Source organism: Labeo rohita, chromosome 17, assembly GCF_022985175.1.
Source record: "Labeo rohita strain BAU-BD-2019 chromosome 17, IGBB_LRoh.1.0, whole genome shotgun sequence".
In the NCBI taxonomy this organism is placed as follows: Eukaryota; Metazoa; Chordata; class Actinopteri; order Cypriniformes; family Cyprinidae; genus Labeo; species Labeo rohita.
Genome location: NC_066885.1, coordinates 17006329 through 17019053, shown reverse-complemented (window position 1 = coordinate 17019053; position 12725 = coordinate 17006329). Strand labels below are relative to the sequence as shown.

Sequence of the window (12725 nt, the reverse complement as noted above, 5' to 3'; positions counted from 1 at the left end):
TTTACATAATTGATTTTCTTAACTTGATGAGCTACCATAGATTAGAGAATAAAAGCAATTAATGCTTTAAAGGAATTGACTCCTTTCCAGAATTCTAAGTCCATATTAATGAACTTAAAACTCATTGTTATACCAATATTTTTTGTAAAAATTCAATTTGCAGTAAATTTCAGTAAAAGTCAATTTGCAGTAAACTGCAGATAGTGTAACTCTGTGTGCGCACAGTAAATTATTCAGTTGTGTGGTCCTTGGTATGCTTTTTCTCAACTTTTTTTATGCCCATGGCAGTGGAGGATTTGGGCGTATATCATAAAAAAATAAGTGAGGACAGCAGTAATTTAGTTTTGCAAGAATAGAGTTGTGAGAGAATGTGTGTTTTACATTGTAAACGTTACTGTAGTTCAGATAGAGTAGATGTCAGATTGTGTTTGGTGTGTTCCTCAACAGATCTGACTCTCTTCCTTTCTTGCGTTTTGTTTAGTTGTTTAGTCTGTCTTCTCTCCATGTTCTCCTCTGTCTTTTCCCTTTCTCGATTTCTCCTTCCTCTTCCTATTTCCTGATTGGATGAACTTGTGCTCTGTTGTTTCTCCCCCTCTGCCTATCCCGTAATACCCCGGGACAGGGGTGGAGCATCTTGTACATTACTTCCGTGACACAGCGTGGTACAGTAACCTCTACTAAAAGCTTCACCCTTTGCATGGTCAAGTGACGTGAATGACTGATGCATGCTTGTTTGAGTCTGATTTTTGTTTTTTAAGCATGGATTCAGATTTTTTTTTTCACACATGCACATTCAAAAACCAAAATACAACTGGCATGAGATGTTTTTTAATTTTTTCTTTTTTCTTTTGCCCAAACCACCTATCTGAAGTCCTAATGTTTCTGCTCGTCTCTTCCTCCGTGGGCTGTGATTGCTGTGGTTGTGTCAGATCTGTCTTTGCTCTGATGGAGCAACAGTGTTTACTGGTGTGTTCTGAGAGACCCACCGCTTCTCTCAGCCTGCTTCCAGAGACTTTATCCAAACAGTCATCAGTCTGCACAGGTGAACCAGGGTTTAAACATCTCAAACATACGCGCAAGCAAAGAATAAGCCCATAGTGCAGTTGTCCTTGGTCCTGTGACTGCACAGGGAGACGCTGAACCGTTTTAGAGGACAATTAAAATAAAATGATCCGATAACTCCTTCGGGATTCACATTATAACCTCCACTTTTACAAACCCAGGATATTAAAAACTCTTCCATTATCAAAATGGCCACATTTCATCAGCCTGATCTTACAGTAAGACGAATGACTGAATTAAAGCCTGACTTTATTACAGCTCCTTCTGTTGTAATATCCAGCAATCGTATTACGAAGTTATCTTGTGAAACAGTTTGGAGGCAGTTGATTCTCCCTGCTCCTTTTGGAATCCAGATGCATTTTACGGCTAAAAAATATATGAAAAAACAAAAACAAATAAGCAAACAAAAAAAAATAATAAAAAAACTATTATTTGCTTGATTAAAAAAACATTTCTGTGTTATAAATAAAATAATTACCAATTCTAGCTGGAAATTATGGAACTATGACTATGTGAAAGCTTAGAATTCATGTTTTTTTCCCCCTAAACAATTCTAAAACAGTGGCATTACTGTTTTGTCATTGTTGCGATATTGGCACATCCTCATCTTAACTTTTCCTTTGAGACACATTAAAGGTATAGTTCACCCAAAAATTGATTTACTCACCAGGATGGCTTAAGGGTGAGTAAATCATGTGATAATTTTTATTTTTTGCTGAACTGTCCCTTTAAATCAGCAGAAATTAATGATGCTCAAACTCGTGACTTCAGTCATTCATTTCGAGTGATTCACTAGCAAAAACCAGATCAAATTAAAAGAGCCAATCATTTTAGAATTTCAACATCGCTTGTAATGATTTTAAAAAGCGCACAGTGATGGGTGTGGAGCTTTTCGAAATTACGAATCAGTCGCAAAATGATTCAGTGTTTCCAATCAGATCATGTATTGTGAATCATTTGATTTAGATCGGAACGTGTTCGTAATTCATTTCACGAATTAAATGATTCAAATCAAATTTGAATCATTCGAATCATTATTCAGATCAGGACTTCAGAGCGTGTATCGTAATTCACATGATTTAGATCAGAACTTTGGAGCGGGTTTGTGAATCTTTTGCTTTAGATCGGATATTCAAAGTGGGATCATGAATCATTTGATTCAGATCTGGACTTCAAATCGTGTAGGCCTATCACAAAGCATCAAGCCTTAGATCGGAACTTCCGAGCGTGAATCGTGAATCATTTGATTTAAATCAGAACTTCGGGGGAGATTCACAAATCTTTTGCTTTAGATCAAAACTTTGGAGCTGGATTGCGAATCATTTGATTCAGACCTGGACTTCAAATGGTGTAGGCCCATCATGAATCGTTTTATTGAGATCAGAACTTCTGAGCGGGTTTACAAATCTTTTGCTTTAGATCTGAACATCGGAACGCAGATTGTGAATCATTTAATTTAGAATGGAACTTTCGGGACAGACTCGCAAATCTTTTGCTTTAGATCGGAGCTTCGGAGCGTGGATCGCAAATTATTTGTTTTAGGTCAGAACTTCGGAGTAGGTTTGTGAATCTTTTGCTTTAGATCAGAACTTTGGAGTGGGAGCGCGAATCAGTTGATTCAGATCTGGACTTCCAATCGCTTAGGCCTATCACAAATCTTTTTTTTTTTTTTTTTTTTTTTTTTTCAGGTCTGAACTTTGTAGCAGGATCAGAATTGGTCTGATTGTGCAAGTAAAACACTGTCAGCCACCTTAGCCATCCTTAATTTTGAGCCCTGCTTTGTAAAGACACAATCTATACCCTGGTCCTCATTCTACTTTAGGTACTTATACAGAAACCCTCTTTAAAAAGTTGCACAAAGTCTTTGAATCAGTCCACAAAGGCAGAGCAGCATGAAATCTGTTTGGTGTCGTTTTTCATTTTACTCTCCTGTTGCTGTTGTTCATTTGGTGCTGCATGATTCCTTTGTTTTTATGATGTTAATGTTGTATTATAAAACAGATATTTTCAACTCTAAATTCTAATTAGATGAGCCTTGTGTGAAGCTGATATAAACGCACCTGTGATGAATTCTGTATTATAGTAGCAATGTTGCTTGGCAACCCCAAAACTGTCTAGAGTCAGTATAATGAACTATATTTCTTGGCACAAGAATTGTTTATTGTGTGCAAATTGTTTATTGAACATTGGTATCATTTATCATAAAGCTGTTGTTGCCATTTTATAAAAGCAATAAAGCTGTGAGCCTGTTTATTACAGCAATTTTACCATAGCTAAAGATTTTTTAAGTACTCGTTTTTGCAGTATGCTTAAGAACATACCTTAAAAGCACTGTAAAAGTGACCTTGAGTGTCTTTTATGAAAGTGCACACTATATACACACTATAAACTATTTATCTGCCAAGTAATATAGTGTCATTCTCTGGAATTGGGGAGTTACCAATGAAGCAAGTCATTAAAATGAATTAAATGAGGGAAATCAATCCTTGGTTTAAACAGCTCATTACTATTTGTTTTAAACATTTAATTTCTTTAATGATTTTTAACGCAAGAGTTATTCAAATTGTGTAGTTCTCTCTGTGTCACCTAGGAGGCGCACTTCACATCTGTTCTCGTTCTTAAAGTCCACTTCCAGAACAAAAATTGACAGATAATGTACTCACCACCTTGTCATCCAAGATGTTCATGTCTTTCTTTCTGCAGTCGTAAAGAAATTGTTTTTTGAGGAAAACGTTTCAGCATTTTTCTCCATATAATGGACTGCTATGGTGCCCCGAGTTTGAACTTCCAAAACGCAGTTTAAATGCAGCTTCAAACGATCCCAAATGCGGTTGTACACCATTGAATGCGGGTGGGACAGGACCCACCCACTTTTGAAGACCAATGATATCAGACCCACCCACTTTTACCGTCTCTAACAGTGTTGTCACGTTACTGGATAGAGGTAATGTACATAATAAAAGGCACCATACTTGCAGAAAATGGCATATACTCTAGGGATTTTTTTTGGGGGGGAGGACCCACCCACATTTATTTTGCTTCCGACGCCCATGTTTGAAGCTGCATTTACACTACAGTTCGAACTTCCAAACCATAGCAGTCCATTATATGGAGAAAAATCCTGAAATGTTTTCCTCAAAAAACATAATTTATTTACGACTGAAGAAAGACATACATGAACATCTTGGATGACAAGGGGATGAGTACATGATCTGTAAATTTTTGTTCTGGAAGTAGACTTCTTTAAGCCCCATTCACACTGGCAGAGATTTGGAATGACCAAAGTGACCAAAGTCAGTCATTTTCAATGAAATTTGTTAAAAGTGTCAAAATTGAGAGATGCGACAACTACCAAAAGGAGTGAAGACCGTAAAGCTCTTTAAGAAAAAAAAAGGCATGGAAAATAATTTCAGATAATGTGCATTTTGAGTGATGATCCATGTAAACGGGACTTTCAATCCTCACAGAGTTTAAAATGCTACAGTCCCTGAGACTCGTCTGTTCTCGCTGAGAGACAGAGACGGGACAGAGGTGAATGCATAATGTATGTTATCTGCAGATGTCTGTACATGTCTTTTCACCCTAGAGACTTTGTGACGTCATGTAGAGGATGTGACCGTCTGTACGTCATGTTACTAAATTTGCTGACAACTCTCCTGCGCCCACTCCCCCGCTCACGTGTTTACTCCCATGTACCGGCACTGTACTCTTGTTTAGTTTTTTTTTTTTTTTTTTTTTTTTGAGGAACGACCTTGTTGTTGTTTAAATGCGCTGTCTAGTAGAGTTTTAAATTGTAATGCTTTACTTCTCTCATTCTGACATTTTCTCAGCCCCGTGTGTTTGGGCATGTGATAAAATTGTTTTGCGATGGTATCTGGAGATAATACGCGCCTTACAAATGTTCTACGGCTGAACAGAAATGTGGCAGGCTGCATAAAACCACTATTAGCCAGTAGGGGGTGCTGTGGTTTCAGTACAGCAGTGCTCTTTAGCAGCCCATGAGAGACAAAGAGAGCGAATGAGAAGGAAACAAGGACTTACACCTCTGTCATGGTGCACAGTTGACTTTGCTGAAACTCACCTGCATACATGCTTAACTGCCCAAAACCGTTCTATTACAGTCCCGCTTGGTTCGCCAACTGACCGAACGCATCTCACCGCATATTCACAAAGCAGAATACAGTTGCCAGTGTTGTTTTAGAAGGCTAAAAAAGGTTCACACCTGGCTAGTGCAAAGTTCAGAATTAAAGAACAGGCTTGGCTTTCAGTTTATGTGTGTGAATGTGAACTGAATTGGCTACACCTCACAGGAAGCTGAATTTGAATTACAGGTAGAGGAATTTATCTAAAGGGTTAGTTCTCCCAAAAATGAAAGTTCTGTCATTAATAACTCACCATCATGTTGTTTCAAACCCGTAAGACCTTTGTTTAACGGAACACAAATCAGAGAGCTTTCTGACCTTGCATAGACAGCAACGCAACTACCACGTTCAAGGTAGTATATCTTAATTTGGTCTTACAGGTTTGGAACAACATCATTTTTGGGTGAACTATCCCTTTAATTGTTCTTAAGTGAAAGAGTTTGGTTCCAGAAGTAAAAATGCCATTGATTTTTTCCACAGGGAAATTGATTTTTAACGATAACTTAAACTTTTAAAGACAAATGTACATGGAGCTAAATGGTTGTTAATCAGTGGTTTGTGTTTTTGTTAAAGCCATTAGCCTGCATTAATTCAGCTTGTTTTATACAATTATTGCATTAAAAAGCAGAATTCTGGGTGTGGCTATGGTAAAAAAAAAAAAAAAAAAGTGCTTTTCCACACTGGTGCACAAAAAAAGATTTCATTAAATAAGAGGAAACCTAAGCAAAATATGATTTTCAGCTCACATTTCAGACATCTGTCTATCTGCTTTTTAAAAATTATAGTAACAATAGTTCATGACCAATTCTTACTATTGACAAGTTGCTTATTAACTTGCATATTACTAGCACACTGGCTGTTTATTAATACTTGAAGCACATTATTAAAGGGATAGTCCATGTGACATCAGTGGTTCAACCTTAATTTTATAAAGCTACGTGAATACTTTTTGAGCGCAAAGAAAACAAAAAAACCCAGCTTTATTCAACAATTTCTTATCTTCTGAGTCAGTCTTTGACGTTCTTAGTACCTTTCTCTGCCTTGAACGTAGCGTTGCTGTCTATGCAGGGATGGAAAGCTCTCAGATTTCATCTTAAAATATCTTAATTTGTGTTCCAAAGATGAACAAAGGTCTTACGGGTTTGGAACGACATGAGGGTGAGCAATTTATAAGGGAATGTACATTTTTGGATGAACTATCCCTGTAATGCATTACTCTGCATGACCATATTTAAGATCCCTTAATCCAACTCCATACCTAAATGTAGTACCTTACTAATTATTAATAAGCAGAAAATAACGACAGCAGTTGTAGTTACTTGTTAGTCAATAGTGAGGATTGGTCTCCAAACAGTGACCCCAGAAGTGTGAAAAAATGACTGTTTAATGAATTTCTACTTCTGTGCAACCAAAATGTATCCTTTTTTCTGTCTCATTTTAAATTCAGGAATTGATTTGGAATTTAAAAAGGCCTTCTCAAATTATTTCTGAATTATGCACAACCCTGGTTCAAGCACTCTGTAACCTAAGTGACTAATTAATTTCTCAGACTTGCAGCCAAATTTTAAAGGAGTGAATTTGACATTGCTGTGTGAATGGGACTAGCAGTGGTTGCTGTCAGTTAAAATCCCTTTATACAGTATTCTTATAAATGAACAGGACATTTCAAGAATCAAACCTGTTCCGTGTCACATCCCTGACTATGGGATTGTAGCCCTTGATCGCAGATCTCCATCCTGGTTTATTCTGCTAAGTAATGTTCTGTTTTGTCTTCTGCAGCCTCAAATACTTCAGCCCATCAGTCACATCCCCAACGAGCCCCTCATCCAGGGAAAACTAGCAAGAACAGTCCCCACCGGGGGCCACAATGATACCTGCACCGAAGAGGAACGGCCTCCAATGCCCTGTCCTCCAGCCCCCCGCACCGATTCGATTGGAGTCCCTCACGTGGAGCCGAAATCTCTGCCTGACCCAGAAGAGCTGAGTCAGTTGCTTAGCACCCACCTTCGCATACAAGACAACAATGAGAATGACTCACCAGGGGCTGGAGAACAGATTGCAAGACCAACCCCAGAAAGCCATGAAAACAAACTCCTGCAAACACCTCACCCCTCGTCCTCCTTCAGCCCACGTGTCCTGCAGCCTCCACGTCTACACAAACGGGTAACTCTCCCTGCTCTGTCTATAGGGGGCGGCAACCCAAAACCAGGACCCTCAGTGAAACACAAGCTCCAGCAGATTCTTCCTCCACCTCCGTCCAGAGGTTTGCCCTGCTTCAGTGCAGGGAACCACGTTGTTACTCGTGGCCGGCTAGTGGTCAGGAGTGAGGCTGACCCGCAACAAAATGCTTCGGTACCGCTCGGTGTCTCCACAAGACTTCCAAAGCCAAAGATCCACTGAGCGCCAGCTGCAGCCATAGACACTGATTAGGCTACCTCCCTGAACGCATGATCACACATGCGGCTTGCACTAGATGGTGGTGTTAGTGGCTAGACGGCGACGTTTTAAGCTAAACAAAGCAGCTAAGCTATCGCATCTAACTATGCAACAAAAAGTAGTGTCACAATCAGCGCATCTGTCGCACAAAACTTTTAAAAGTCATTGATCGTAATTCCGTAACCACTAAGAAACCTTTACCACTCATCCATACAAGATCATTCTAATCCATTCGAGCTCCTAATGGATTGACAAACTGAGGGAAAGAATGACCGAGAAATTCAGTCTGAGAAGCAGAGAAAACACGTAATGGAAAGCACTAGAGAATTGTTTTTTTCTGATACTCAACAAACTCAAAGAAGACATGAGTGCTGTGCATAGACTGCCTGTGGAGATTATTCAAGACTCTCAGTGTCTGGCTATTTCCTCATGCGGTGTGCCCTCAGGACGCCAGCTCATTTAGTGGGTGAATCTGACATTTACATCACCAACCTCCTGAGGTTTAACTGCGAAAATGCATATTATTGTGTACGCAGCCTCACAGATCGTGTTAACGAGAGTGAGAGTCCGTATGTCATGTGACCCAACTTCTCACGTCTTCTGTGATTTGATCTGTTTGTGTATTACTTCATGCCTCATTTCACATGCTTGTCTGAATTCACCACATAAACACGAAACAGTTGCAAGATACAAAATCTCTCTTTTTTCATCGTTCTCACTCCTACGTCTAGTTTCTCAATTCAGCAGAGTCTCTTTGACCTATAGACGGTGTTTTGGCAGGAGGGCGCATACGCTGCTGTCTTTGCTTCCTTTATTTTCACCTTGGCTTCGGTCTTGATCAGCAGATTTTTAGTTTAATTACACTCATGCCTCGTGTTAATAAGGTTCTTTTTCTTGATTATGGATTATGGCATGCTCAAAGCATAAACCTGCTTTTTCACTCCCCATTAGTTGCATACAAAATTGTTATAATGCTTTTTAATTATTTATGCGTTATAAAGATGTTTACAGTTAAAATGCCTTTATTAAGCTGTTCAGTCTGTTCCAGTGCTGCAGTGTTTGCCTTGTTTTTGGAGCAGAAATACTCTTGCGGTGAAACTTTAAGTGTACATAAAGTACAGCGAGTTCTTAGTTTTTGAAAAGATTTGTCTTGATGTTGCACTAACTTTTTTGGATTCGCAAGAAATGATAGACTTAAAACTGTATTGTTAATGGAAAAATTGGACCATTTGTCCTTTGCCAGAAGGTTAGATTGCTTTAAGAAGGTTGTTTTCGTCTACAGGAAGATTTCTTGTTTGGTTCTTAAGAAGGTCAGATTACACAAATGTGTCTCAGAAGGTTAATAAGATTGTTGAGAAGGTTGAGAAGATTTTTGTGCTTTTGGCATGCCTTGATGCATAATACACACTGTAATACACAAATATACAAGAAGATCCACTGCATGGAAGCATTTTAAATATGCAAAACCCACCTTTGTGTGTTTTATGTGCAATATATGTATTAGAGTGTATATATACGAATCAGTATATATACCCTTAAAGAATTAGTTCAATTTCAAAACAAAAACGTACACATAATTTACTCACCTCCTTGTTTTCCAAGATGTTCATGTCTTTCTTTCCTTAGTTGTAAAGAAATAGTTTTTTGAGGAAAACATTTTGGATTTTTCTCCATATAGTGGACATCTATGGTGTTTGAATTTCGAAAATGCAGTTTAAACGCAGCTTCAAAGGGCTCTAAATGATCCCAGCCAAGGAAGAGGGATCTTATCTAGCAAAACGATTTGTTATTTTCCCCAAAAATTGCAAGGTATATACTTTTTAACCTCAAATGCTCATCTTGTTTAGCTCTGCGATGCACGTGTACTCTGTGCAGTCCCGTTCAAGACAGTTAGGGTATGTCGATAAACTCCCATCTCATTTTCATCTCCAACTTCAAAATCGTCCTACACTGCTGCAGAAATTGAGAAAATGAGATGGGAGTTTTTCGACATGCCCTTACTGTCTTGAATGGGACTGCAGAGTAAGCATGCACAGGTTAAAAAAGTATATAAATTGTAACTTTTTTTTTTTTTTTAAGAAAATAACAGATCGTTTCACTAGATAAGACCCTTCTTCCTCAGCTGGGACCCTTTGAAGCTGCGTTTAAACTGCATTTTGGAAATTCAAACTCACGGGCACCATAGAAGTCCACTATATGGAGAAAAATCCTAAAATGTTTTCCTAAAAAAACATAATTTCTTAATGACCAAAGAAAGACAGACATGAACATCTTGGATGACAAGGGAATGAGTAAATTATCTACAAATTTTTGTTTTAGAAGTGAACTAATCCTTTAACCTTCAACGTGGTAAGTGAAAAGCGGTTCGCGTCCATTTGAGTCATATGAAAGGCTTTAATGCTCTCACGTGGGCCACATACTTTTAGACACACCCTAAGCAGAGATGGGCAGCCATGTCTAAAACCAGCTAAAGTAAATCAATAGAAGAGGGATATTTGTGTGTGTGTGTGTGTGTTTCTCTCTCACCCAACTCTGAGGTTATACTAAGCAGAAAATCAATGGAGGGCTTGTTTTGTTATGCTCTGGAGGTACTTTGTTTGTATTTCTCTTTCTCTTTCTGTCTCTCTTTCTGTCATTGTACGTGCGCAGGAGGAGAGGTCCCGTGTAATACGCTGTCTTCTTGCTAATGCAAAGTCGCGAAAGTACATTGATTCCGTCTGCTGTGGTCAGGGGTGAAGCGCTCATGTCAATGAGGTGTCTGTTTACAGATAGGAGCATCTTCTTTCATTTGCCTCCTAACAAATGAGGCGAGACAGAAAAAATAGTGTGTAATTACAGGGATGGCTCACTCAAAAATCCCTTAGTCGTTCCAAAGTATAACTACTTTCCTCTTTGGAACACAAAAGATGCCTGTGTAATGAAAGTCAATGGACAAGGTTGAAAAATGTTCCCTGTGCATGATTTGGACCACTTTGACTATGTAGACAAAAACAGTTCACAATGTGTTCCACAGAAAAAAGTAAGAGTTACAAGTTTGGAGAGACATTGTCTTTAAACGGAGATGCAAAAATTGCAATGTTTTCAAGATTATCTGCAAACTCAAAGACGCCTTTCCCTTAACAAATCACCACTCTGGAGCTGCAGTGTGAAAAAACATAAAAACGGTTAACTGCACCATAAAAAAGCTAGATGTTAGATTTCCTGATTGCTAAAATAAATGCACTCATACAAAGACCTTGCACTGTTGTGTAAAATACATTTATGACTTGCTGACCATGTGTGTATGCCTTTCTCTAGATTCTATTCACTTGGATGATTCTTTGATAGCATGAAGATGTCTGAAACAAGAAACACTTGCCATGAAATCCTTTTTTAAAAAAACTAAAATCCCATTTTTCCTTTCATATAGTTCATGTCTTGTTGTTTTTCACCTGTGGTGACCTGAGAGTATGTGACGTTGTCAGGATGCTACCATTGCTCCATTATAGCTTCATGAAAACAACAGCTGCCAACCTGTTTGTATGGACAGAAGAGATGTTTACTAACAGAGAAATGAATTCAAGCACTTTAAATGACCCGTTTCAACCTCCACACTGGAGAGACTGTGGTTGTGGTTTTTGACCTGATCTGTTTGATTTGCTGTCATTTATATTGTGTGCGACTACTTTTATTTGGCTGTTTGTGTCTTGATGTTCTGTCCCTGTGTGCCCTGGTCCAGTGGAAGGTGTGAGACTTTAATAAAGTGAAGGAATAAGATTCACACTGTCTGTTGGGTTTTCCATGTGTCAGAAACTTTCATTTGTGTGGATTGCTGCAGCTCTTCCTAGCAATATTTTGCACTCTGCAGTATTCCTCTGCAGGTCCTTATACGTTGCGTTCAGGGCTGCTTTATGCCATCCTGTTCATTATACTGTAAATCCACACATTGTCTAATATTCTCAGAGTCTGCCCCAAACACTGTTTGTGTAAACAGCTTTGACAATATAGAGACAAATAAGAGCTGAACTTACTTCAGCACTTTCTGAAGAAAAGTTTCTGCATTGCTTTTCCAACATTATGGGTATACAGAGAAATGAAATTATGTTCCTCCAGATTCATGGTGCAATTATAGGCAAGACACTGAAAACAGTCTGCAGTTAATATTTCAACCAATTATTTTAGTTCAAACAAGACGTATAAAGTTTGACATGGAAAAACTTTGCAATTGGCTTGATATTTTGGGTTGTTATATTGCAAAGAGTTGGTTAGGTGTTTCAAGGTAGTTCAGATAGATAGACAGTTTAAATAATTAGACTATTATGTATTTTATGAACTGATAATCAGCTGTTCTTTTTTATAATAAACTAATTTACGGATCAGTCATCAGAGCTTGGTAAACACTAAAGGCATGGAGATGTATCTTTAATAGTGTTTTCACAACGCGTCATCAATTGGCCACATTGGCGGCACTGAGTGTAAACAATGCCACGGAACCGAATGAAACTCATATATTTAGCTGATTATTGCTTTTGTGGTTGGCCAAACTGAACCAGGATTTCATTTGTGTTATCATTTCTGGTCATCTAGGTGAAATTATTAGGCTAATTTCGTAATTAATAGTGCTCATACATATCTTTACAATCTATTAACTTTAGTTTGTCAAAATATTGCACCCTTTCCTGCTTACAAAGTCCTTCTCTATATGATTTAGCAGCTTCCACTCATTTTTTTCACCCCGTAATTTAGTAAACATACAGTAAATTAGCAGAGCAACAGTGTATTTAGAAGTACATTTACTGTGCAGTCCATGCTGTTGTTTACATTGGAGTATCGCCAACATGGCCTCGCATCCGGGTAACTGACCAAATCATGACGCAAGTGCAAACTCTCTATGTCATCAAGCTGATTACTTACTAAAAACTCCCACAGTTCATGTTTTCATGCTATTTTGAAGTAACAAAGTGGTTATATCTAAGTGTGTGAGCTGTTTACTTATTTTTTTAAATTAGTCTTTCCATTAACTCCTTTGTATTGCTCATTCAGACTGATTCGTGAATGTGCACATGAACACAAGAGGTGGGATTTATCGCGTGAACCAATCACGGC

General features: G+C 38.3%; 1 protein-coding gene across 3 annotated transcripts in view; it reads left to right on the top strand.

Annotated features, from left to right (window-relative positions):
• Positions 1-11400, top strand: part of ccser2a (coiled-coil serine-rich protein 2a) — a 57583-nt gene extending 46183 nt beyond the window's left edge. The window contains exons 12-13 of one of the 3 annotated variants that reach the window (XM_051132776.1): positions 623-662; positions 6984-7201. In XM_051132776.1, the coding sequence (XP_050988733.1) occupies positions 623-662; positions 6984-7044 (101 nt within the window). In that variant the 3' untranslated portion in view covers positions 7045-7201. Of the gene's footprint in view, positions 1-622; positions 663-6983 lie in introns of all 3 variants that reach the window. The other 2 variants (XM_051132775.1, XM_051132777.1) reach the window with 2 other exon arrangements.
• Positions 11401-12725: the final 1325 nt, after the last annotated feature.